Here is a 23636-nt window from a genome sequence, read left to right on the forward strand (position 1 = left end):
AGCTTGTATGATATTTTCGGGCCCTGTTCATACCGGCAGTTCGGACGGCTGCTTATTTTTGGTGCAGCTTGGGTCGCGGACACTGGCGGAAGCGTTTCAGAGGAGTTTACACTGTTGAAAAAAGGCTGGACAGTACAGTTTATTGCGAGTACGGAGTTTGATGGCCCTGACTTGCGCTTTTTCCTTTGCATTACCTTCTTTTGGGAATCAGGTTGCGATTAGGGCATGGTTAATGGGATGAATTGGGGCGTCTCTTGGCAGATGAAGTTTTTGTTTCTATTCTTTTGTTTTTGATACCTATTTTTCTTCGAGAACTGTAGAACAGAATTCTAGAAACCCTTTTTCTCAATCACTCAAGAACCATCAACCCAAACTAGAGTTTGTCGTCTCGTTACTCACTGTGAAGCCGTTTGCTCGGTGACCCAATGTTTTGAAACAGTGAGGTGTTGGGATGGAGAGTGACGGGGCACAAAAATGTGGAGAGACAGTCGAGAGAACCCTGAAGGCTATAGATAGACTCGAAGGGTGTCGATGGAATTTCGCAGGCTCTGCTGAGAGTTATGAGTCAAGGAAAAAAAAGATTCTGCAAGGAATTTCTAAAAGAGTGAGGTTTCTATCGTTCTGAAATGCTGGAAATCACAGCGACTCTCCGTACTTACTTTGAAGCTGTCATTTACGACATGGATTGACCTTGGCTATGGCTATTGTGGATGAAGAGCACAGAGAACGGCAGTCTGGAATTTGGGAATAGCGTCACTATGGACAGACGTCGAGCAAATGAGCTCATGAAGTCGATTGTATGGAAGCGAGTACAGTCAATTATATAGAAGTAAGAAATAATATGATGTGATTTGAGTGATCTACCAACTGCGGCTCTTTATGCCTTGATATCTCTCGATTATTCCACCTCTCCTCCAAATCCGAATCCAAATCTACATAACAAAGGGTCAGCAGCCGGCACCATTACACATCCACATCCGATCTCATCATCACTCAACGACTTGAGCAACCCATACCCAAGCCTCGGAGTCTTAAATCCCCTTGCAACCTCTACCCCTCTCACCCCACGACCTCCTCTCACAATCCCATCCAGTCCAGGTCCTCTAGCCGCATCAACACCATGAGATAACCTCGTCCCCTTAAACCCTCTATTCCTCCTCACAGCCAAAGCGCCAGCAAAGCCCGCAAACACCGCCAAACATATCAAAACACCGTACTCGCCCACCAGAATCTTCATTCTGAACCGGAACCGTATGGCGGGCCGTGACCGTGTACACGGGTATAGATAGTTCTTCCTCGGACCGGACCCACGTCCTCTGAATGTCTCGTCTGCTCATTTGTCTGGGCAGATGCTTGTTGCGGAGGTGGTACACGAGGGCAAATATGCGGCCAGCTGAGAGATGTCAGCTGAGTACTGAGCATTAAATGGGTATAACGTACATTACGCAACAAAATGTGAGCTGCTACCAGTACCTGCCGAGGCAAAAGTAAGTAGTGCCAATGATCAACGCCCCGATTGGGAACAGGCTACTTGCATTATTGGCAGGAAAGAGCCTGGTGCTCATCTTCAAGATACTATATCGATTTCCCCAAGAGATATATTTCATTTGACTCGAGGTGGATATAATTTTAAAGTAAATATCTTTTCATCCAAGAAAGTGAATTCTTTGTGAGTCATCTGTACAAGACTACAATTTTGAGAAAATAATACAGTACTTATTTAGCACTTGAATCAATTTGCTTTTTGAAGCTTGCTATGACACAAATATGCCGACTGCTTCCCATCGAGATGGACATAATTCGATATAAAGATATTTCGAGATAGGGTACTTAGTTGCCAAGCGTGGGACACGACCCGCTTTTACATTAGGCAGTAAGCCGAAGTGGAATGCGACTGCGACTGCAACTGCAACTTTCTCTTCCCAAGGGACCTTAAGCTGCCCAAGTCAAGCTATTTAAAGGCAACCCTCCGGCCAATTTTGTTCCTTTTGGCTTCCTTACGTCAATTTCACAAACACCATGTTTACTCCAGAAAACTACTGCGTAACCGTGGAACCATATTTGGGACACGGAAACAAGACAGGAGACAAACAATACTTGGCACATATCCTGGAATCCTGGAGCGCCGACATCGACCCCGACAATGATATCGGTTGGGCCCTACACTGGGCTATCTTTCAAGCAGACGATGCCGCTGTCCAGATGATGATAGATGCTGGCGTAGACCCCAATACGCGAGACAAACAGGATCCCGGCTTCACACCACTCCTGGCCGCCTCGCAGCATGGCAGACTCGAGATGGCTCGTCTATTCTGGGAACGAGTCGGCCCTGACGGGCGCTTCATTCCAAAAAAGAGAGGCCAACCTGGACCCGACTGTTTACAAATCGCTGCCAGGAACAACCACGCAGATCTTACTGCCTACTTCCTCGGCGCCTGGGACGGTTGGGACGACCAAGAGATGCGCAGGGCGCTGCTTGACGCGGCATCAGCCTGGTGTGATGATACAGTGCCACTTCTTCTGGCTCATCCCGGCGCCACATACGGCCCCGAGGTTATCCAAGATGCTCTGGCAAGGGCGGTCGGCAAGAGGATGATTCTCCCCGAACGCGAAACAAAACCCGCACCAACCACTGCAGATGCTACACGTCAGCAAAAGCTGGTCGGTCGCCTCATTGACGCAGGCGGAGATCCAGATGGTGAAGACCCCCGTTTCCATCAACCACTTATCCACGCCACAGTACATTCACATGAGTGTATCGGCGGCCTCAGCGGCCTCTTGGCGAAGGGAGCGAATCCCAATCGACCAGACGCTCGCGGAAGGACCGCTCTTCACTACGTGTTCAGTCCAATCAGTCGTCAGCTCCCCGACACTACTGCTCTTCAGTTTCTTCTTAGGCACGGCGCGCTTCCTGACCTTGAAGACGAAGCTGGGGAGACACCGCTCCACGCCGCCGCGAAGACGGGAACTTTCCCGCAGCTGGAAATCTGTCTTTCGCACTGCCGCGCGCCGAAGTCGGAGAGCATACAACTACGGAACTCTCACGGTGAATCGTTATTGCACTACGCCGCGTCAGGGGGGCAGAGAACCACAGTGGAATTCTTGTTGAACTCCGGCCTGGACGCCAACGTGGCCAGCAGCAACGGATGGACGCCTCTCCTGTGCGCCCTGTCTCCGACAGCGGGGAAGACCGCGCATGATATGTGCTTTACGACCGACTTCCTACTCCAGAATGGCGCCAGCGCTGGCGTCGTGACGGACGAGGGATGGACCGCTCTTCATGCCTTGGCATCTTGGCCCGCAGTGCAAGATCCAGATCTCAGGGCAGAGGTAGCGAACCTCGCAAAAAGACTCATCGAGAGCGGCTCCCCCGTTGACGTCAAGTCGAGGGTCATTCGGAGCCCTTACACCACTTCTAACACTCTGCGCGATGTCTGGGGTTTCCGCATGCGAGACTTTGTTCAGAGGGCTGTTCCATCGGCACAGGACCTGGGCCAAGCAGATAGCACTACGCCGCTGGCATGGGCCAGGAGATGCAAGTCGATGGATGTTGTAAACGTCTTGTCGGCGCACTTAGCCTCGGCTGGCGGTGAGAGTGCTTGATATTAGCTACTTGGTAGGCATCCGTCTGCCTAAGAACCTCTTGGAAAGAAATCAAGGCTGGTATAGTCGAGGTACAGCTCCCAGATTCAAATATAAGCGTTGTGAAATATAATACAATAAATTCTCTCTTGCCTATCATTACCTCGTTTATTAAGGAAGAAAGAAATGCTTTCCTTTCCTCAACAGGCGGCTTACCTCGCTAAGTAGCATGCATAAGTACTATAGCGAATAAGAAGAGTCAAACAAGTCCTGAGTCTTTTGAAGCTTTCATCTTCCCCTCGCCATGTATTCGAAGCCAACTCTCATGGTTCTCGGCCCTCACGCAAAGGGGTCTCGAGGGGTGAAGTCGTATTGACTTCCGTCAATCAAGAAGTTGACGGTTTGCGTGATGACGCCCCATGCCGGGTGAGCCATTCCGCCGCGCAGTAGCATCCCCGCGTTGTTGGGATCAAGATCTTGATTCCCCCCGTTGTTGACCGTGGCACCACCCTATCATCATGTCAGCTTTTCGCCATCGAAACCCGGCATTCGGAAACAGAAACTCACCGTCAGGATCAAGTTCAACCCCCGCGTGGCGAGGTACCCATCATCAAACAACATCCTGCTCCAACGCTGGAACCTCTCGAAGAAAGTCTGGTCGGCCGGCAACTGGTCACTCGGCAGGTCCGTCTCGGCCCCAACGTACCAGAGCTCCTCGTCGGGACACCCGAACCCGTCCCGCGTCGACGCCGTGTTCTCCACGCGCCACGCCTGCCCGGGCTGCGCGTCCGTGTCGTACCCGTGGAACACCTGCACCGACTGGATCCCGACGCGCGTGCGCCCGTCCACGTGCGCGATCCAGTTGGTCCTCTCGTTGACGTGGAAGTGGAACACGACGAAGCGCTCCTCGTTGCCCTCCGAGTTATCCCGGAACCTGTTCAGCTCGGAGCCCGTCGGAACGCCGGGCGTGTCGCCGATCCAGTAGGCCAGCTCGAGCATCGGACCGCCCTGGGCGTTGACGTGCTGCCAGCGCGCGTAGTGCAGGCTGAGCTCGTTGTTTAGGATGCCCTCGAGGATCGCGGACATGTCCGGCCGGCCGGCGCCGATGTTTTGGAGCCAGGTTATATGGCGGGACGCAAGCGTCGAGAGCTGTAGATGTTAGCATGGAATCGAGGAGAGAAATCAGATTAGGAAGCTTCACTTACGTTCTTGGAATTCCTTGACAGATCCCTCTCCTCCCGCTTGGTCACCGTAAGGAGCTGACAGAACGTGGTCTCCGTCCTTGCCGCCCGCCTCAACCCGGGCCCGGCATCAATGGGATTCATAAAGACATATCGCATCAGGGCGTTCGGGTCCATCCCCTCGTGATTCGCGTAGTACGTCCTGATGTTACCAGACTGCAGCTCCGTATCGTACGCCCCGGCAAATATCTCATCGTACACCAGGCTCAGGGGCTCCAGCATCGACTGGGACGCCGTGAGCAGCAGAGCGCCGAATAGGACCATCCTCGTGAACCGATCCTCTTCGCAGTCCGTGGCCCTGCCGTGAAGAGACCGGTACTCAGCGGCCTCGCGCTTGAGGTCGCGCTTGAGGTCGCGCTTGGTGAAAGTGTTGCCGAACATGTTGCCCTCGGACGGGTTCAGGATGGTCGCCGGGCACGTCGGGTTCTCCATGTACCCCTCGAGAAGAAGCTGGAACTCCTTATTCTGCTTCCCTCCAAAGGGGTCGTCGTCGCCGCGCGGGACGATAGGCTTGGGCGGCTCGCAGCAGTACGCCCTCGCGCCGCCAAAGCAGCCGTTCTCGGCGTTCATGCCGCCCACCTCGGTCGCCAGCTTGATCTGGCCGGCCGGGCAGCTGTCCTCGCAGATGAAGTCCTGGCTGAACCGCGGCGGGCTGCCCTTCTTCACCCAGTCGCACTTTGAAAAGTCCGACGGTTTGGGCTCCTGGCAGCAGTAGTGCTTCGTGCCCGATATGCACGGCTGCTCGCCTCCCGCGGCGAGCCTGGACGAGAAGATCTTGTTCGGGTAGTCGGACGGGCAGTCCTGGTTGCACGTCGGCGCCTCGCCCACCCACTTGCACATCCCGTAGGACGCGGTGGCCGCCACGTTGGTGCAGCACGCGGCCTGGTGGGAGAAGTTGCAGCCGACGCGCAGCGAGCCGACCTTGACCTCGCCGTCCTCGCACCCGGGCTTGCAGACGCCGCTGTTCCTGTGCCCGCGCCACTCGCAGGTGGGCATCGGCTGGTCGGCGGGGCAGCAGAGCTTGTCGACGCCGCCGTCGAGGCAGTTCTCACCGTTGAGCATGATCTCCTTGTGGCCGTTGCGCTGCACCGTCTTGAAGCCGGCCGGGCAGTCCTGGTAGCAGCCCGACCACCGGCACAGCTCCGCGACCTTGGGCGGCTCGGTGGAGGGCAAGGCCGGCACGAACTTGGGCGGGTCCATGACCTTGCGGCCGACGGCGGACGTCAGGGCCTTGATGTTGGTTCCGTCCTTGTCGTCCTGGCTCATGGCCCAGACCATGACGCCAGGGATGCACTGCCCGCGGATGATGTTGGACTTGAGCCTCCACGTCGCCAGGTCGTCGAACGTCGTCCACTGATCGCCCCACGTCACGGACTTGACGGCGGCCTCGCGGTGCAGCGTGGGCGTGAGGCTATTCTTGCTTACGATGTCGGCGATCTCGGGGTGCAGCAGCACGCCAGTCGTGCCGGAGCACTCGCCTGCGTTGCCTCCGGAGCTAACAACGCATCCGGGGGTGTTACACCCGGCGTTCTGGAGCGTGAAACTTCGGCTGTAGAAGGACATGCCGAAGGTGACCTTTTCCGGCTTGATGTCGTTCCGCCACAGCAGGTCGAGCGCGTCTTGGATCTCAGTCATGTTGGTATGTGAGTTGGCGTAAGGGCCGGTCCACTTGTTGTCGATATCCCAGGATCCGTGGATATCGTAGCTCATGATATTGAACCAGTCGACATGCTTCTCAAGGTTCTTGATATCGAAGTGCTGTAGGTACCAGAAACTCGACGGCAGAGTCAGGGACACAGACTTCTTTTGGTCACCGCTGTGCATCCTGTCGGCTAGGGACTTCATGAAGGTGACAAAGTTCTTGAAGTCTGCTCCCTTTCCAAAGCGGTCATCGGCAACTGGATACTCCCTGTCACACACCCAGAGGTCAGCATTATATCCTGGAGTGCTGTGGCTTGGCGACTTACCAGTCAATGTCAATACCATCAAACCCATACTTGTTCATCAACTTGATGAGAGAGTCAATGAACTTCTTGGTCCCATCGGTCGAGCCAGCCATGTCACTGAAGGTGGACTGCGTTGGGCCGGGGTCATTGAAAGCCCACCCGCCGACGGCGATCCAGATCTTGATATCCGGCTGGATCAATTTGATGGCGCTTATTCTTTGCATGAAATCCGCCGTCTGCGAGTCGCCAGCCTTGATCTCAAAAGTACTAGGGTCGATCGTCGCGAAAGAGAAGATGATGTCGGTGTAATATCCGAATGGGATTTCCTCTGGCAGCATACCGTAGCAAGGACGGTTGGTCGTAGACCAGGCCTCGTAGTAGCCGATCACACGGGTGATAGGCGTATCGTTGACGGCGCATGATGGCCGCTAGATACAGCAAAATTGAAAATGATCAGCCCGTTGTTCGAAGACAGAACTCATTCAATGTCTATGAGTTTTAAAGGTGTGAACCCACCTTGACAGTCTCATCACCACAGAAGTCCTTTGTAGTACCGCAGAAGCCAAACTTGCTGCAGCAGACGTTGAGAGGGCATGTTTCGGCCTTGCTCCATTTCGGGTCATCCCATCCTGGGTTGCAGTCTGCCTTGAAGTCGCATGTACTGACACAATCCGTACTAGACAGCGCCGATTACATCAGTTACTGCGTTGACAAAGCGTCTGCAAGCTTTCTACCAGCAGCAAAGGGCTCCCACTTACCCGCAATAATCAGGGCCCGTACCACAGACTCCGTACTTGGAACAGCATCCAATGGGACACAGCTGTGTGGCGCTACATTCAGGGGCTTGCTGAAGAGACAGCTGCAAGAACGAGACAAAAGAAAAGAGAATGAGCAGAAATTTGGCCATAATGAAGGAGCCAAGCTAGAAGCAATGACAGAAGTGTCAGTAAAGAATAATCTACTAGACCAAAGTATGGCGGGTTGAGTTGCGCATCGATCAGACTTTAGATATCTATCGAAACAAGCTCTTTGATGCCATAGTCGATCCATTACCTCGTCGCATGTCAAATCTCATAGGCAAAACTCGGGGTTGAGAGCCAAGAGTCATAGGACCACAGGCCCGAAGCAATCTGACATCTAGTCCCTGGCCCCTGACCCCCGCGTCTTGCTGCCTCTGCCTCTTGGGGGCAGAAACGCAGGTTCAAATTGCCTCAATGGAAGATCATGTACGCATGGGGAGTGGGCTCCGAGAGTCCCTTGCCGTCGACTCCTCCGACATGTTTCTCTCGGATACCCAAAGCGGCCCTAGGGCTGACAACGTTGCAGTCTACAAGGTGTTTTGGTTCCGAAGGACCATCAACCCGGTCTCGCATTCACCATTCGATCAGGAATAAGACCGATAATTGCGGAGACGAAAATGGTAATTAGAAATATGCATAAGCACAAGGTAACGGGTCCCCGATCACCGATCCCTGTCCGCATCCACTTCCGATGCGGCCCTGGCCGTCCCACGGGACGATCCTGCACGCGATTCCTTGCATTCTCGCTGAATCGCCAAGCAGGCACCATCGTCTCTCTATCATGAGAGCTCAATTTTCAACACTCACCTGCCGCTTTCAGGCACAAAATTGCCTCTTGTCTTACCATGCGGACTTCAGGAGTCCAATTTGCCAAGGGCGGTTCGCCAAGGGACTGATGGTCCAGCCTTCTCGGCACTTACAACTTCTTGGACTTTGGATAGAAGCCTGACCCGGCTCGTGAGGCAAGAGATGACAGAATTAGTCAACGCAAAATTATACTACATGAGTGGGGAAAGGAAGTAGTTGATATCATCTGCAGTCATATCGTCAGCGGCATGGTTAGAAACTTGCGATCTGAACTGAAGACTTGACCTTGGTCTTGTCGTATCCAGCTCAGAGCCGGTCTGCCTTCTCGTCCTTTTATCATCCACTCCAGTCTTTACCTACAGTCACTCGTTACAGCACCAGCGAGACGTCATGTCTTTTTCAAACTCACGTCGCCTCGCGAGCGCCCTCTTCGCCCTATGCCTGAGCTCTGTTGCTGTTGAGTCCAGAGGTGTCCCCCAGTCCCTCGCGCAAAGACAGACTGCCACTGGCTTCCAGCTCGCCGCTCAAGGCACCCTCTCTGGCTTTGGTCTCACTTCCGCCTGCGAGGCGGTACTCTACCAGACGATCAACTGCGATGTCTACGTCCGCAACCTCGGCGAGAAGGTATACCACGGGACGCCCGGAGATAAGGCCTTCACGGACACGGTCTGCTCTGCCACTTGTTCGACTGCCTTATCCACAGCTCGTCGGCGCATCGCGGGCTCTTGCGCCTCCACGCCTGAGCTGTTCCAGGGATATCCGGTGCTGTCTCTCATCGACTCCGTCACCTCTGGATGGAACGAGACTTGCTTAAAGGATACCGACGGTGCATACTGCAATGGTGAGCGATAGGGCAAAACAGCCTCTGAGAACTTCCAATACGCTACCAGACTTTATGTTGACACAATATGACGCAGCTAAGATCGAGGCCTTTGATGACGTCGAGGACCTCGCTGATATGCCCAAGGATCAGCTTTGCTCCTTCTGTTACGGAGAGAAGCTCCGGCTCATGCAGCGGTCGCCCTATTCCGCCTACGATAGCTTGCACGCCGAGAGGCTGCTTTACATCAACGAAAGTAAGTGCCCAAGCCCGACTAACGACTGAAATTCTCTGCCAGCATCTGACCAAGACCCTGTTACAGACTGTGGAGGGGCTACTACACCTACAGAGCCCCAACCACCTGTCATAAGCCCCAATGGTACTGTACCAGATAGCTGCGTTACGGGAGTCAAATACACTGTTCAAAACGGCGACACTTGCAACAGCATTGCAAAGGCAAAATCCATCGTAAGCGCAACATGGCGAGACGGAATAGTGATGATGGGCGACAGCATGATGCTAACGAGTCTTTCGACTTCAGTCTGCGGCAAGTCTGTACTACATCAACCCAAGTCTCCTAGACTGCGACGCTCCTCAGGCCGGCTTGGAGCTCTGTCTCCCCCTGACTTGCGAAACCACGTACGAGGTCAAGGAGAAAGACGACTGCGTCGCCATCGGGGTGGACCAGGCGACCACATGGCAGAACATCATCAAGTGGAACGGCGGCCTGAACGACCGGTGCTCCAACATCTGGTCCTCCAAGACCTCGCCTCCGTACTGGGGCAACATAATCTGTGTCAGCGCGCCCGGCGGACTTCCCGACGGTGGCCCTGGTTCCGGTAACGGAACCGACACGGGCAACGGAGGCATCGGGGGTCCCGGTGGTTCCGGCGATGGCTACGCTGACACCAGGGTTGACCCGCCTACCACTGGCACAGTCGCTCAGGGTACCACAGATCTATGTGGTCAATATGTCCAGGCCCAGGAGGGTGCGACTTGCTCGACAATCATTGCCGGCAATGCTGTGACTATCAACCTGTTCCTGAAGGCTAACCCCTCCTTGCGCAATGCCGAAAGCTGCTCACAGTACTTGCGCGTTGGGCTTTGGTACTGTCTTCACCCAGTCAGAGACTTTGACCAGACTGCCTGAACTGGATCACATGAGGTGGATTAGGGCAGCTTTCTTCTGGCCTTTGGTGCTATTATACTTTCTACTACTTGGCAGAAAAGAGGTGGTCCTCCCGCATAACACCGTTTCTGTTTACATTTTACGTCAATCGTTAGCTTCATATTCATAGATCTGTGTAATCAATATGTCTTTGGCCTTGAATCTGTTAGAATCTGCTTTCCGTGATCTTGAATCTGGTATGAGATATTCAAAGACCTTGATTCGAGCCCACTTGGTGCATGTGAAATGTACCCTATTCGGCAGTCTTATCGCTCGTTTCCGGCCCGTATCAGTTGATACATTGAGAGTCTCTTAGTTACGTCTGATTTTCCTTCATTCCAGAGACTCCAAGATTCATCAGGTTCGATGGGTCCCTCGGTTACGTGCAGGAATCCCTGTCTCTTGGCAGAGGAAGCCTAATGCGACCGTAAGCACCCCTCGCATGGCCACCAAAATAGTCTATCTTGGCAATGCAACGTATTGAACAAAATATCTTTTCAGCCTGAACTCGCCTCGGGACGACCCTCGGCTGCCCTGAGTCGCCACCAATATATGCATGTAGGCAAGAATCCTATAGACCAACTGTCTAGAAGTTGTGGCTCCTAATACAACGCTTACTGGCTAGATACAGAAATCTCACGCCGTTGCGGAGATGAAGTCAGCATTGTGCCTTGGCCGGAGAGGAGTCGGAAATTGCAGTCTTGGTCGGGTTCGTTTAGTTCTATGCGGTACGAGCCTCACAGGATTGACCGCAATTATGTCACGTTCGCTGAATCGAGTCTTGCATGGGTGTCCAGACTTTGGGAACTTTGGTTGAAAAAGACGAACCGAATCAGTTTACTATCATGATGTTGTATATTTATATGTCGTATCATGGTCTATCTTACATCCATTGAGCTTCCCCTTGTCATCAGCCTAACGATCAAGTAGACTTGACTGAGCAAACTCGTACCAGACAGCAAACTTCCTGTTTCCAAGATGAAGTTCATGCTCCAGTCAAGCCTTGTTGCGCAGCTCCTGTGCCTCGGCGTTGTCGCTCAGTGGGCCGAGCCACCACCCTCGACCGCGGACCCAGGCACCATCACGGACTGCACCTGGTGGTTTGTCGCTGGCGCATCTGATACCTGCGAGCGAGTGACTGCCACGTACGGCATCACTCAGGCTCAGCTTGTTGCATACGTAAGTCTACTCTCTACAATATAGCATCATGTATCGAGATAGAATCATGTCGATCAAGCCAAGTTGAACTTCTGGAAATCAATGCTATTTGACGATTGCTAACACTCATCCTCACCAGAACCCCATCTTGTCTGCCTCCTGTACCTTCATCACTGGCAACTCGTACTGCATCGAGCAAAATTGGGGAGCGGCGCCCGCGCCCCCTTCCACTACCGCTCCCGGTGTTCCTACGACGTTGACAACCACCACCAGAGCTTCCACCACCACAACGACTCCCGGGAATGGCGTGACCACTCCTACACCGATCCAGCCTGGCATGGTGTCCAACTGCAACAAGTTCTACTTTGTCGCGTCTGGGGTCACCTGCAGCAAGGTCCTCAGCGACGCGAACATCAGTCTCGCCGACTTTGCCAAGTGGAACCCCAACGTCGGCGCCGAATGTACGGGCATGTGGGCCGAAGTCAACGTCTGCGTCGGCGTCATCGGCGGAACCACGTCCACGACGCCGCCGACAACCACCAGTAAACCCGTGACTACCACCACCACCCCGGGCAACGGCATTCAGACGCCGCAGCCGACGCAGCCGGGCATGGTGACCAACTGCAACAAGTTCCACTGGATTGCCCAGGGCGTCACCTGCAGCCAGGTCCTCAGCTACAACGGCATCAGCCTCGCCGACTTCGCCAAGTGGAATACGGGCGTGGGCGCCGACTGCAGCGGCATGTGGGCCGAGGTGAACGTGTGCGTCGGCGTCATTGGGGGCGCCACCACACCGCCGACCACCACGACGAAGCCTCCGGTCACCACCACGGCCCCCGGCAACGGCGTGACTACGCCCCAGCCTACACAGCCGGGAATGGTGACCAACTGCAAGAAGTTCCACTATGTGTCCGAGGGCAACACGTGCGACCAGATCATCAGCTACAACGGCATCACTCTCGCCAACTTCGTCAAGTGGAACACGGGCGTGGGCGCGACCTGTCAAAACATGTGGGCCAAGACCTACGTCTGCGTTGGTGTTTAAGCAGCGAACTGCGCTACCTAGGCCTTCCGGGTCGTAATTTCTATTCTATGTACATACTTTCTGGGCGGATTAGAGAAGTTATTCCTCACAGGCGTGTCAAGGAAAGTGGAGACTATATAATTCATCTTTCTATACAATAAAGCATCACATGATTCTGAAGATAAGATTCAATGATTTGACTTTTTTGGAGCAAACAGGGTCTCGATCTGCTCCGTGTCGGTAATGAAATTTCACGGGACGTTCTTTGTCGTGCCGGGAGAAATCATCTTACAAGCTCCATCATTGCGTGAGATTTGATGCTCGCTGAATTCCTCCAGTAAACCACCTAAGATAGAGTGCATTCAACAGTGCGATCAAGTCTAATTTATGTACTGAAGCAATTGATCTCTACCGGATGAACAGGATTACCTCGGAGAAATATGTACATGAATACGCGATAGTGCTCTATCGAAGAGGAATAACACTACAAGACCATCTCAAATGGTGCCAAAGACAGCAAGACTATCGTAAGCCTTTCCAGTACCATCAAACATGACGTTGCTCTCGCAAGAGGAACCCAGGACGGCGTTGGAAATCCACGCAGCCTCCCAGTAATTTAGACCGGTTGCAGAGGGAATCTTCTTGAGGGTATCTGCAACCATGGTGATGTACTCAGTCTGGCCTGCCGTGCTCAGCGGGATGCTAAGCTGGTCCGAGGGGAACGTGTAATCGGGCGACGTGCACTTGGTCGGCCAGTTCGTCTCAACGACCTGAACCTCCTTGCTGTACTGCGTCGCGAGGCCACTGAGAGCTGTCTCGAGGGCAGAGAATGTCGCCTTCGAGCTCCAGAAGGGGTAGAAGGACACCGCGATGACGTCCCAGTCGGCGGTGGTGAACTTGCCAGTCTTGACGAGCATGTCGTAGTACCAGTCCTGCAGGTCGGCGTCGTAGCCGTGGGCAAGGTGAGTGACAATCTTCGTAGTCGGACCCAGGGCAGAGGCGCGAATGGCGGCCGAGCCAGCGTGCAGCAGGCGAGCAAGGTTCTCGGGCTGATCGTACTTTCCCGTGGGCCAGAGGATACCTCCGTCAATCTCGTTGCCGATGGTGATCATCTCGGGGTAGAGCCCGGCGGCGGCGAACGCCGCGCACACCTCGGCGGTGTAGTTGGTGACCTGGGCCTCGAGGGCGTCAATGGCCGTGGGCCAGCCGGTCGGGATGTCCTGGAGACCCGGGTTCGTGAAGCCGTCGCTGTAGTGCAGGTTGAGGCCGAACATGAGCCCCGATGCGTTGGCCCTCTTGGCGAGCTCGAGGTTGTACGAGATGCCGTAGTCGCCTTCGACGGTCCAGACTCGCTGGCGGACCATGTTCACGCCGGCGTCAACGAGAATCTCCTCCAGGGGTTTCGCGACGCCTTGGGCGTTCTTGTAGGTGACGCCCTTGTCACGCTCCTCCACGATGGTGGACGACCAGTCGATTCCATGGTACTTGAGGTTCGCCGCGGCTGTGGAAACAGATGTTGGTTAGGGGTCGTAGTCCTGGATACAAGGGGAGGGTCCAATAAGGCAACCTACCAGCTGAGCCAGCAGCCAATGCCGTAAGGAAGAGAGCTTTCATCATGTTTGCAAGTTAGTAACGACCGACAAATTACAGATGCATCGAAGATTGGCGGCTGAGCCGATCGTTTTGTTTTCGAGCCAGCGACTATTCCACAGCGGTATGCCGTCCCCTTTCGACCCTGCTCCGACATATAATTGCTTGGTTCATTTCAGCAGCGCCTCGGCACAGCTAGCCTAGTTGCGGATCAATGATTTGGACAGGGAGCAGCAGCGTTGTTGGCGGCAGCTGTCAATGTGCCATCTGATGGCCCAGCCCGATGAAAGGGGCTGGACTGGGGGCAACCCGAAGGGATCCCGGACGCGAGCGCACATCGGCACGGCAGATGCGGCGCCTGTCAAATTTCAGGGACGGTTCATTTATTGGGTTGACGCAATTCGTACGATTGGAGCCAGTGTTGGTGGGGTCTGTTTAACGTTAATGGGCTGAGAACTTTGCTAGACGCACAGCCGTTTGTTTGAAGTAAGCAAGGGCCGCCGCTTATCTTTGAGATGTTGTGGATATCGAACTTGGGGTGAACGATTAGCAACAACCATGGGACGGATGATTGATGCATAAAGCATACCTGAACAATCAAGAACCTTTATTTGGAGGCCGAGTTTCCCTCACTGAAGCTCGTCGTTTTTCTCTTGAGTTGGTTGAAATAAGAAATAGTCCAAGTGCTTGTGTTCCCAGTGTCTATTTGAAACAACGCTCCCCTCAGTTCCCTGCAAGCCTCATTTCCATCCTCAGCTATCGATATGACAGAAAAGGTATTTGCAACAGAGCAAGTCCTGAAATCGCGTAGGTGAGTTGAAGAGCCGAGACTCTCGATGAGATATAATGGTAGCATCAGACATTTACACCTGTTACGGCGACGTAGGAGCTTCTCTCTCAACCGTGCACATCCACGCCAATCTGCTGCCCACGATGTGGATGTGGTCGTCGTCATCCGCGTTACTCAAACTCAAACCAGCAGCTATGGTCCCTTGGGCAGCGAAAGCACGTACACTTGATTTCGTCAATTGCGAGCCTCTTTTACTCCACTTGCGACCATATTTTATGCTAGAACTTTAGAAGCTCTCAAAGGGGCTGACGCATAGTCACTTGATAGTGTGTTGACCGTGATACATGTTTTTGACAACTACCTTAAGTCATACTGACCAACTAACTACACATGATGCACATCGTCTCTTTAGGTGGTGCTCTTGCTTTCGTCCTCCAGCGCATTCAACGCAGCCACACCACTCTTGATCTCATCCATCGGGATCTCGAATTCTCTTGCCAAACTCTCCTTCCACTCCTCAACTGAGATCATCTGCCCACCATCCTTGGCATACCGAGCTCGTAAAACGTTGGCATCACCATCAACTGGTTCCACACCCAATGGTACAGGAACAGTCTTCGCTGCCGGGCCAACACAAACATCCTCCCCCTGTCGTGGTCTCCGAAGCCACTGATGCTTTTCACTGCAAACTGTAATCACGTCGGATTCGGGGTCACGTAATCGCGCCAGGCATTCTCTGCAAAAGTCCTTATCCAAGCAGTAGACGCATTGGTAAAACTCCTGTTCAAAATCACCTCTCTTCTCGCACTTTTTGCCCTCCGAGGTATAACCATCACAGAACCACTGCGTCTCAACTTCAACCGTAGGTGTGTGCTGCTTCAGCAAGTCCGAGATGCGCGACTGGAGTAGGCGATGTGCAACATTAGTTGGAGAACCAGTATTGTCTGGAATCGTTGGCTTGTCTTGATGACTTGTGTCACCTTCGGAGGCGAGGTTCGCTTGACTTGCGAGGGCAGGTGAGTCAATGTGTGCTTTGGCGGCCTGGATGCGCTCTAGTTGTGACGCACTATCTGGCACTTGAGTTCTCACGAGCTGGGTAGTTCCCTTCGCTAGTACCGTAAGAACTTCGAGAACCTTTTCTTTGTCTGTAACTTCATCCTTGATATCCTCGGCTGTAAAGTTCAGACCGCCCGTCACAAGATCTGGCTGGCCCCGCAAGGAATGGGCGATGAACACGCCCTTGAAGTCTTCTTGTTGATAGCTCTTCAGCACTTGCTGGAGGAGGAAGAAGCCATAGTTATCATTATCGGGCATCTCGTCAGAAAGTATCTGAAGAGCCTGTACTACCCGAGGCCTGAGCACCGATCTAGCCTTATCCTTCTCTCCACGTAACGCATGGAGTGCGGCTAGGAGTGCCGTTAAAGAGTCGTCGAAATTATTTGATTCCTCTTGAACGAGTTTGGCCAATGCTTCGAGGTTTTCTTCGTCTTTCCCCTTTCCTTGGTTCGAGAAATAATGGTTCGCAAGAGCCGAGGTGGCGTTAGACCGCGCAACGTAGGCGTTGCGGCCACCCACGTTGGCGAGTTGGTCTCGACTCTCAGTCCAAAGACGTAGGGCTTCGCTCACGGGCTCTTTTTCATCCAGTGTGATTCCGAACCTATACGCGGCGAGGCCAAGGTCGAAGAGGAGCACTCCTCGGGCTTCTTCTTCCTCGTATTGCGCATCTAAATTAGAAGACTCGGCATGGCGTTCTTCTTGCGTGGTGGACTTCTGCGTGGCGGCGTACATCGTGTCGACCATCTTCTTCAGAAGCTCTGGATCGCTTTTCGTGGTTTTGAACATGCTTGAAGCGAGAACGTCGTGTTCAAAGTCCCTCGCTATCTTCTTCAGGATTTCAATCATCCTACGTTCACCGCCTTCTGCAGCAATCATGGTCTTCAGCAATTGTGCAGCCTCGGTTACATCTGGGGACATGAGTTTTGCCTTCAGAAGTCCCAGTTGTCCGGCGATTGCCTGTTCAGTGTCATCGCTTTGAGACGCCACCAAGTAGTGCTTTGCCGCAGTGGCCATCTTCTGCGTCTCATAGTTGTACCTGCCCAGCAATAAGTGCAAGCCGACGATCTCCTTTGAATCTGGCTTTGGCGTAGTCTTCTCCGATTCGGCTTCCTTCAGAGCAAGCTCGACTTGTTCGATGGCCTGCTCCAACTGCTCCCGATTATAGTACGTCATGCCTAGGCCGTGGTAACACCGCCAGCTTGGGTTTTCAAGTTGAGCGGCTTTCTGATAAAGCGATAGAGCTTGATCGGGGTTGTTCCCCACCCAAGAGGATGCCTCAGCGAGTCTTTCATACCAAAGTGAATCAAGGTCTGCGTCTGACAGTCCGAGGATGTCTTGGCACCATTTGCTGGCAACGTCCCAGTCGATCTCGTCGCTAGAGCCAGCGGATGAAGATGGAGATGATGAGCCCTCTTGGTTCGCGTCATCTCCATCGGGGTTTGGGGCATCTGGAAGCTTCTCAATCTTGTCCTTGTCCTGTTCAATACTCCTGTCAGTAACCCATGCTCAAAGGCTTCATGCCACATTTCCCAGGCAGACTTACCGCGGCCATGAACTCTTTCAGCCACCGGCAAGCGCTTGGTACATTCCAGCTCCTTTCTCTCAGGAACCCTCGTACCACCATATGAACGAACTCTTTGAGATATCCTCTTGTGGGGTATCGTGCACGCTCCATCTTGGCACGCCATGGCTTATCGAGCTTCCGGACGACTGTTGGATCGGTTAACCACTTCTGAACGTCTGTCATCTCGTCTGCCCACCAATAAACCTCTCCGAGAGATGCTCTATGCCGTTTGAAGACCGCGTCGTCTTTGAAAAGGTTATACAGGTTACTTCCAATCTCGGCCCTTTCGTTTGTTGTTAGTTCTCCCTTGCCCTCGTCTTCAAGTTGTCGAAGTTGGCCCAGGTGGTAGGGAAGCCAACAGACGAGGTACTCTCCAATGGTTTTCGTCTCCTCCTGGGGATTGCCTTTCAGGTAGTTGAAAGCCCGAGTCACAATCGTCTGGTTGGCCTCAAACTCGTCCACTGAAATCATACGCTGACTGCTGTTGTGCAGAGCGTTTGAGTTGTTGAAATCAAATTTGAACTTGTCCCGGATCGCCATATCTGCAAGATCCCAGAGAAAGTGCCCACAAAGCTCTTGGTCGACATTGTTGATAGTGATGGTCATGCTGATCGTAGGGCGGTCTTTGGAGTTGGCCGAGCGGTTCGAAAGTTCTCTCTGCTTCTGCAAATACTCTACAACACCGTCTTGAGGGAAGACACTACCATCTTCGATCATCAAGACAGCGGAGTACTTATTTTTGATAACGTACTCGAGAGACGTGAGAGATTCTATGCCTGAAAATAGCCTCTTTATTACACCTGATGTCAGTTTCTGCATACTAGCCAAGAGCATACATTAGGGTGCTTACCATGGCGGACTCAAGTTGTTCCAAGGTAAGATAGTAGTGGCTGTACAAGGCCCATTTCAGCATTTCGTTTAGCTCGATGATTTCATCAGCTGTCAATGACCGCTGGAGATCGTTGATCGCCGCCTCGAAACTGCTCATTGACTGATCAAGCATACGGTCTAACTCTTCAACAGTAGCCATACGTGTGCTCAGGAGACGTACGACTCCGTCTAGCTGAGGCTGGAATGTCGAGTATCTTCCGTTCACATTCTGTGGAAGCTTCTCAAGAATCTTGTCTCTAGCCTTTTGCTGTTGCGGATTGGTCCCGGCGTTTGGAAGCACACCCTGCTTGTTCAAAGACTCAATGATGACGAGCCGCATATCCTGCTCGTTCTCCTTCTCCATTTGAATTTTCAACGCATCGTCGAAGTTTGGTTGGTACGCAGTCTTCAGCTTGGCGTCTGTGCCGCTCACCAAGATGCGCACTCGCCGAGTCGGCTTCTCTTTCGACCGAGAACCGAAGACAAACTCAAGGAGCATCTTCAACTGATCTTGATGAAGATTCTCAATTCCATCGAACACCAGGTAGTATGTAGCTCCTGATCCAGGTGCTCCAATTTTGAGGTCTGACCACAGCTTCTCCAAGTTCTCGGTGCTCGATGAGCGACGGAATGCGGCAGGCCCAGCGTCACACGCCTTGTTCAAGGCTTTTCGTACCGTGGCATCGACACGAGCAATTTGAAAAGCCATGTACTTCAGCGCTGTCTGTACGGGACTTTTGTCATTTTCGGTCTTCTTCGTGCTGACTGGGAAGAAGTAGTGGGCAACATAGGTGCGCCCCTTTTGCTCTTCGAGGCGTTTGGTAATGAGAGCAGTGACAGATGTCTTTCCGGACGATTCAGGACCGGACACAACCAATACATCTTTATCGTTTGATGCTGTCCATGAGGTGTAAGCTTCATGATTCCAGATCCACGAACCTGTGCCGTTGAAACATTTGTCCGAGATGGCGGTAACTGTCTGCGTGGTGTTGGTGTCGAGCCGAACAGTTGACGGCACGCCAAGATTATCGCGAATCTTGGTCAGTGTCTTCGTGCGGTCAGCGTCATCTGTCAGAGACTGGACGCCCTTGTGGGTCTCTTGCGCAGCCCTTTGCGTTTCTACAACCACCGCAAGCGTGACAGTTCCTTCAACATCGCGCTGTCCCTGCAGCGCCCCTTTGAATGCCGCCATGGCACCAGCCAAGTCTGTGTCGCTGTCGAAAATGGACTTGACCCGTTGGAAGACTCGGTCACGTCTGCGGCCCTGGCGATGCTTGACGACATGAGCGCAAACCTCAACAAAGCGTATGAGAACCAGATTGATCTGGTTGATCAGCAAGCGATCGACGCTGTCCATGGACTGATAGATCTGGAACTGAGACAGTGCCGACGATACTTCGCTAAAGACTTGATCGACGGCATCGTTGTAGCCTTTGATAGCCTGAGGGATTTCGAACACGAATGAGAGCGCACTGGCTGTTATATTGCTTGCCACGGCCGGGATTGGGATCTGGTTGCATCAGCGGTCAAGTCGGGCAAAAATCAAACTCGCTCAGACTCACAAATGAAGAGGCCTGTGAAGCAGCTCCCACGAGCATTTTGAGGTACTTGAGAGAACTAAGACCGACACTCTTAGCTGTCTCCCAGCTGTCTTCCGGACTCGGGCTCGTATTGACTTTGCCGCTGTTCTCAATCTGCCTCTGCACGTCTTCAAAGCTCTTCAACTCGCCCTTATTCAGCGACTCGCCGCATATTTCCCGGAAATGCTCGGCTGCGGCTGCCCAGATCTCATCCATGGACTTGTCTCCATTGGCGAGTTTCTTGCTCGGCGAATCTGATGCTTCCTGCTCCCTCATCGTGGCGCGCTCCTTTGAAGACAGTACTTGAGAAGAGGGTGATGAAGTAGCGACAAATGAAGGAATTTGCTCCGCCAGATAGCTCTATCCTGGCGGTGTTTCCAAGAGCACTGGTGCTGACACGATTGCTGATGCTGGCGGTCTAAAACGAGTCAAGAAGACGAGATATTCACGCCAATTCTGATGACTATAGTACTTTAATTCTTATGTAAATAATTTTGCCGTCGGGTAAGTGTGATGAGCGCGTGGGCGGAGCACTCAGCGAAATTCTCGCTAGCAATCCGGCAGCCTGATCCGACTTTACAGGCAGCGCCAAATGCCTCGTCTTCGCAGCAAATGGTGGGGTGATTACCACACAAGGGTTCTCAGTCGAGTACGAGCTACCGCATCAAAATTGCGGCTGAACTGAGATGGGTACAAAGCTACCAAATAGTCGCTGTGTGCGTCGAATCACTTGCTTCCTTTCTTCCACACTAAAGGGGTTTTGGTCACTACGTCACATGAGCTGTTGACAAGGGTCAAAAGACACTCAATGGGTGTGATCTGATGTCAGCTTACTTGCCATCTAGGTCTTAGCTCATTTAGCCAACCAGAAATAAGAAGCCACGCTTTTTGACGAGTGTCTGTTGGCAGGTCCACATAGCCCCAGATTGTTGATGTCAAGTGAGTTCTTCAAACTTCCATCTTTGGACTGAGCCAGTATTGACGAATGAAGTGAATCACCTGTTTTGATTACACCGTTCATGTTCACATTATACGAATACTAGGCCGACAAGCTTCGATCCCTTGTGGTCTTCTCTTTCCTTCCCTTCGATATGCACAAATAAAAGATACCCACGGTGCAAAGTGTCAACATCAATGCTACCACAATGTATTTCCAGATAAGGCTTGAGACTGCTCCGTCTTCTGCCTCCTTCGGCACGTCGAAAAATCCCATGGAAAAGACTGCCTGATGATGATCAGCTCTTAGCCGTCACATCGTCGTTCGCGAGTACGAAATACACTGAACAAAGTACGTACTGTGGCAAATGAAGCAGGGAGGAAGACCATCCCTAGCAAAGCGATTGACTTCATGATGCTCCCATCACGTCGCGTCATTTGAGCAACCTCTAGATTGACCTGGGAGATTTCCTGATTCGTCTGGGCATCACAGCGACTGATCTGGCTGATCTCCTATTCACGGGACGTCAGAGAAAGTTTGATGATGAGCGTCAGCTACCAATCGATATGAACTCACCAGTTGAGTTGCAAGAGTGAAGCCCTCCATGATGTGTGAGCATTCTCTGATATACTCGTCATACTCATCCACCAGCTCCTGCAACCTATCTCTAATTCTCTCCCCAGTGTTGTGAAACTGAAGCCGCTTGGGTTCGTTGTATCTCTGAGGGGGGTACTCGACACGGTTGAGATGCTCAACGAAAGAGATCATTTTCACCAGCTGCCTCTGCCAATTGCTCAGACCTATTTTGAGGCGACTGATCTCTTGCCAGAGTTTAGCAGTAGGGTTTCCTGTCGTCAACGGCGGATTGCTTCGACAGGTTCGCTCGGTATTGCTATTCTCAGTAGACGAGCTAAGCGAAGGGTTCAGTCCTTGCTGCGAACGAGGGCGTCTGAATAAACGTGAGAGCTTTTTTCTCTTCTTTGTCGGACTTGTGGCCGTCTTCGTGTGTTCACCAAAGGGATTCACTTTTGTGGCGTACTTGATGTTTGTGATGACCTCGATCCGCTCTCCCATCTCCGCGAGCTTATCCCGAACGAGCTCAATCTGCCTCTCTCGTTCGATATCGGCAAATATGGTTGGCAGCATCATAGGATGAAATACCAGAGTATCCGAATTCCTCAATCGACTTTGGATGATATCGGCCATGGTCATACTAGGGTCGTACATGTCCGGCGACTCAAGATCGCATCCAAACCAAACGGCGTTTGTGGTCAGGGTGTCGGGAAGATATGTGACGGATAAGGCCATGTCTCCTAGCCAAGATGCTGCTGTACGGCAGAGGTACACTGCTCTTGGTCAACTACCTAAGACACATTGAGATTGTTTCTCAGTTATCGATCATACGCACCGAAAGAATTCTTTCTCAAAGGGTCTAGATTCCATTCGAAGCTCATCTGAGAGAAGATACAGCTCGTATTGCGGTTCATTGCCCTCAAGAAGTCGCTATGGACAAGGAAGCGTTGCTGAACCCCGAAAAATACTTGCTGTGACCATGGTAGTATGAGAAGGCTAGACGCATCATACTCCCCAAGTGATTTCGCCCGACCACCTAAAATAAGGTTGATACGGCTAGAATTGGTGCCTTTGCGCTGAGAATGATCCTGCCCATAGAATACGAATATCAGGGCTGTGCACAAGGAGACTGGGGCTTCGATGCAGTATTCACCGTCTCTAACCAGGTTTCCCAGTCAGCGCAGGTGGTTTTAGTCCAACACTCTACGAGATCCGGGGCCTTTTTGACGTCAGAATGTCGCAAAACGGTCTATTGCAGGATCCTCCTTACGTTGTCTTGCCGTTCAATTGTGAATATTTGGCTGTCTCTTGGCTTGAATTCGAGAAGATGCAGGTCTTCCTCGAAGATCTTTGGGTCTCTACATAGCCAAGACATGGCCGTCCGGAAAAAGCATAAGAAAGGTTCAAGATGGAACCTTTGATTAAAACGATGGACAGTGCTTGCGTTGATATGGCTCAATGCTTCTTTGATGCGAGTTTACTCTGCAAGATCGGGCGCGGAACTTCAAAGATAAGCACTGGCTTGATAGAAGGTTCTGAAGTTAAGATATGTCTGAAGCGGAAAGAATTCCATCACTAACATAGTGCTTGGAAGGCCATCATTCTGACTTGTGAAGATATGTCCGAGAACGCCTGTAGGATGCCTCCAAAGTGACAACTCACCAATGCCAAGTCATGAAAGAGCCTTACCCCGCTCGTAAAGTGCCATGACTGGCTGAATGACCGGCCAAATCCTTGACCTGAAGCCACCTGCGCAAGTGATGCGTCGATAGGCAGGCATCTACGAGAATTGAGTGCTGTATTGCTTCTTTTGGAAAACTGGTCGCCGCGATATGCGGATGCGCCCACCTTCTTCATGCATCGTCGGCTGAGCCGATAGTCCGATGATGGAGGACCAAATGCTCTCAAAAGGTTCGAGACCGTACGACAGCCTGCATATGCAATGCATCTTTCGGATATTGACTCGGCCTAGGGATAGCCTCGCTTATGTACTGGGATAGTGGCATGATGCTCATCGCTTCGCCTACTGGACGATGGGCATTTCGGTGTAAGGTAGTTTGACTCATTCTCGACGGTCGACCCGCATGTCAAGACACTTAAGGCCAGGATGATAAGAAGGTCGAACATAAA

General features: G+C 52.5%; 7 protein-coding genes across 7 annotated transcripts; 3 read left to right on the top strand and 4 right to left on the bottom strand.

Moving 5' to 3' along the window:
• Window positions 1-2019: 2019 nt before the first annotated feature.
• CCOS01_04394 (uncharacterized protein) lies at window positions 2020-3603 on the top strand (the record flags this gene model as incomplete). The annotated part of the gene is made up of 1 exon (XM_060452576.1): window positions 2020-3603. One exon carries the CDS (start codon window positions 2020-2022, stop codon window positions 3601-3603), a length of 1584 nt encoding a protein of 527 aa, XP_060316534.1.
• Window positions 3604-3921: 318 nt separating this feature from the next.
• CCOS01_04395 (glycosylhydrolase family 18-9) lies at window positions 3922-7676 on the bottom strand (the record flags this gene model as incomplete). The annotated part of the gene is made up of 6 exons (XM_060452577.1): window positions 3922-4092; window positions 4150-4731; window positions 4788-6732; window positions 6791-7197; window positions 7286-7445; window positions 7528-7676. 6 exons carry the CDS (start codon window positions 7674-7676, stop codon window positions 3922-3924), a joined length of 3414 nt encoding a protein of 1137 aa, XP_060316535.1.
• A 1090-nt stretch (window positions 7677-8766) lies between these two features.
• On the top strand, window positions 8767-10346 carry CCOS01_04396 (uncharacterized protein; the record flags this gene model as incomplete). The annotated part of the gene is made up of 4 exons (XM_060452578.1): window positions 8767-9217; window positions 9294-9452; window positions 9519-9664; window positions 9738-10346. 4 exons carry the CDS (start codon window positions 8767-8769, stop codon window positions 10344-10346), a joined length of 1365 nt encoding a protein of 454 aa, XP_060316536.1.
• Window positions 10347-11342: 996 nt separating this feature from the next.
• On the top strand, window positions 11343-12567 carry CCOS01_04397 (LysM domain-containing protein; the record flags this gene model as incomplete). The annotated part of the gene is made up of 2 exons (XM_060452579.1): window positions 11343-11543; window positions 11662-12567. The coding sequence occupies 2 exons, from the start codon at window positions 11343-11345 to the stop codon at window positions 12565-12567; spliced, it is 1107 nt and encodes a 368-aa protein (XP_060316537.1).
• Window positions 12568-13043: 476 nt separating this feature from the next.
• CCOS01_04398 (arabinogalactan endo-1,4-beta-galactosidase) lies at window positions 13044-14163 on the bottom strand (the record flags this gene model as incomplete). The annotated part of the gene is made up of 2 exons (XM_060452580.1): window positions 13044-14047; window positions 14118-14163. 2 exons carry the CDS (start codon window positions 14161-14163, stop codon window positions 13044-13046), a joined length of 1050 nt encoding a protein of 349 aa, XP_060316538.1.
• A 1171-nt stretch (window positions 14164-15334) lies between these two features.
• CCOS01_04399 (uncharacterized protein) lies at window positions 15335-20272 on the bottom strand (the record flags this gene model as incomplete). Its single annotated transcript, XM_060452581.1, has 4 exons — window positions 15335-17458; window positions 17526-18335; window positions 18397-19926; window positions 19979-20272. The coding sequence occupies 4 exons, from the start codon at window positions 20270-20272 to the stop codon at window positions 15335-15337; spliced, it is 4758 nt and encodes a 1585-aa protein (XP_060316539.1).
• A 763-nt stretch (window positions 20273-21035) lies between these two features.
• On the bottom strand, window positions 21036-22241 carry CCOS01_04400 (uncharacterized protein; the record flags this gene model as incomplete). The annotated part of the gene is made up of 3 exons (XM_060452582.1): window positions 21036-21221; window positions 21293-21445; window positions 21510-22241. 3 exons carry the CDS (start codon window positions 22239-22241, stop codon window positions 21036-21038), a joined length of 1071 nt encoding a protein of 356 aa, XP_060316540.1.
• Window positions 22242-23636: the final 1395 nt, after the last annotated feature.

This window comes from Colletotrichum costaricense, assembly GCF_030867565.1.
Source record: "Colletotrichum costaricense strain IMI 309622 chromosome Unknown Scaffold_4.1, whole genome shotgun sequence".
Lineage (NCBI taxonomy): Eukaryota > Fungi > Ascomycota > Sordariomycetes > Glomerellales > Glomerellaceae > Colletotrichum > Colletotrichum costaricense.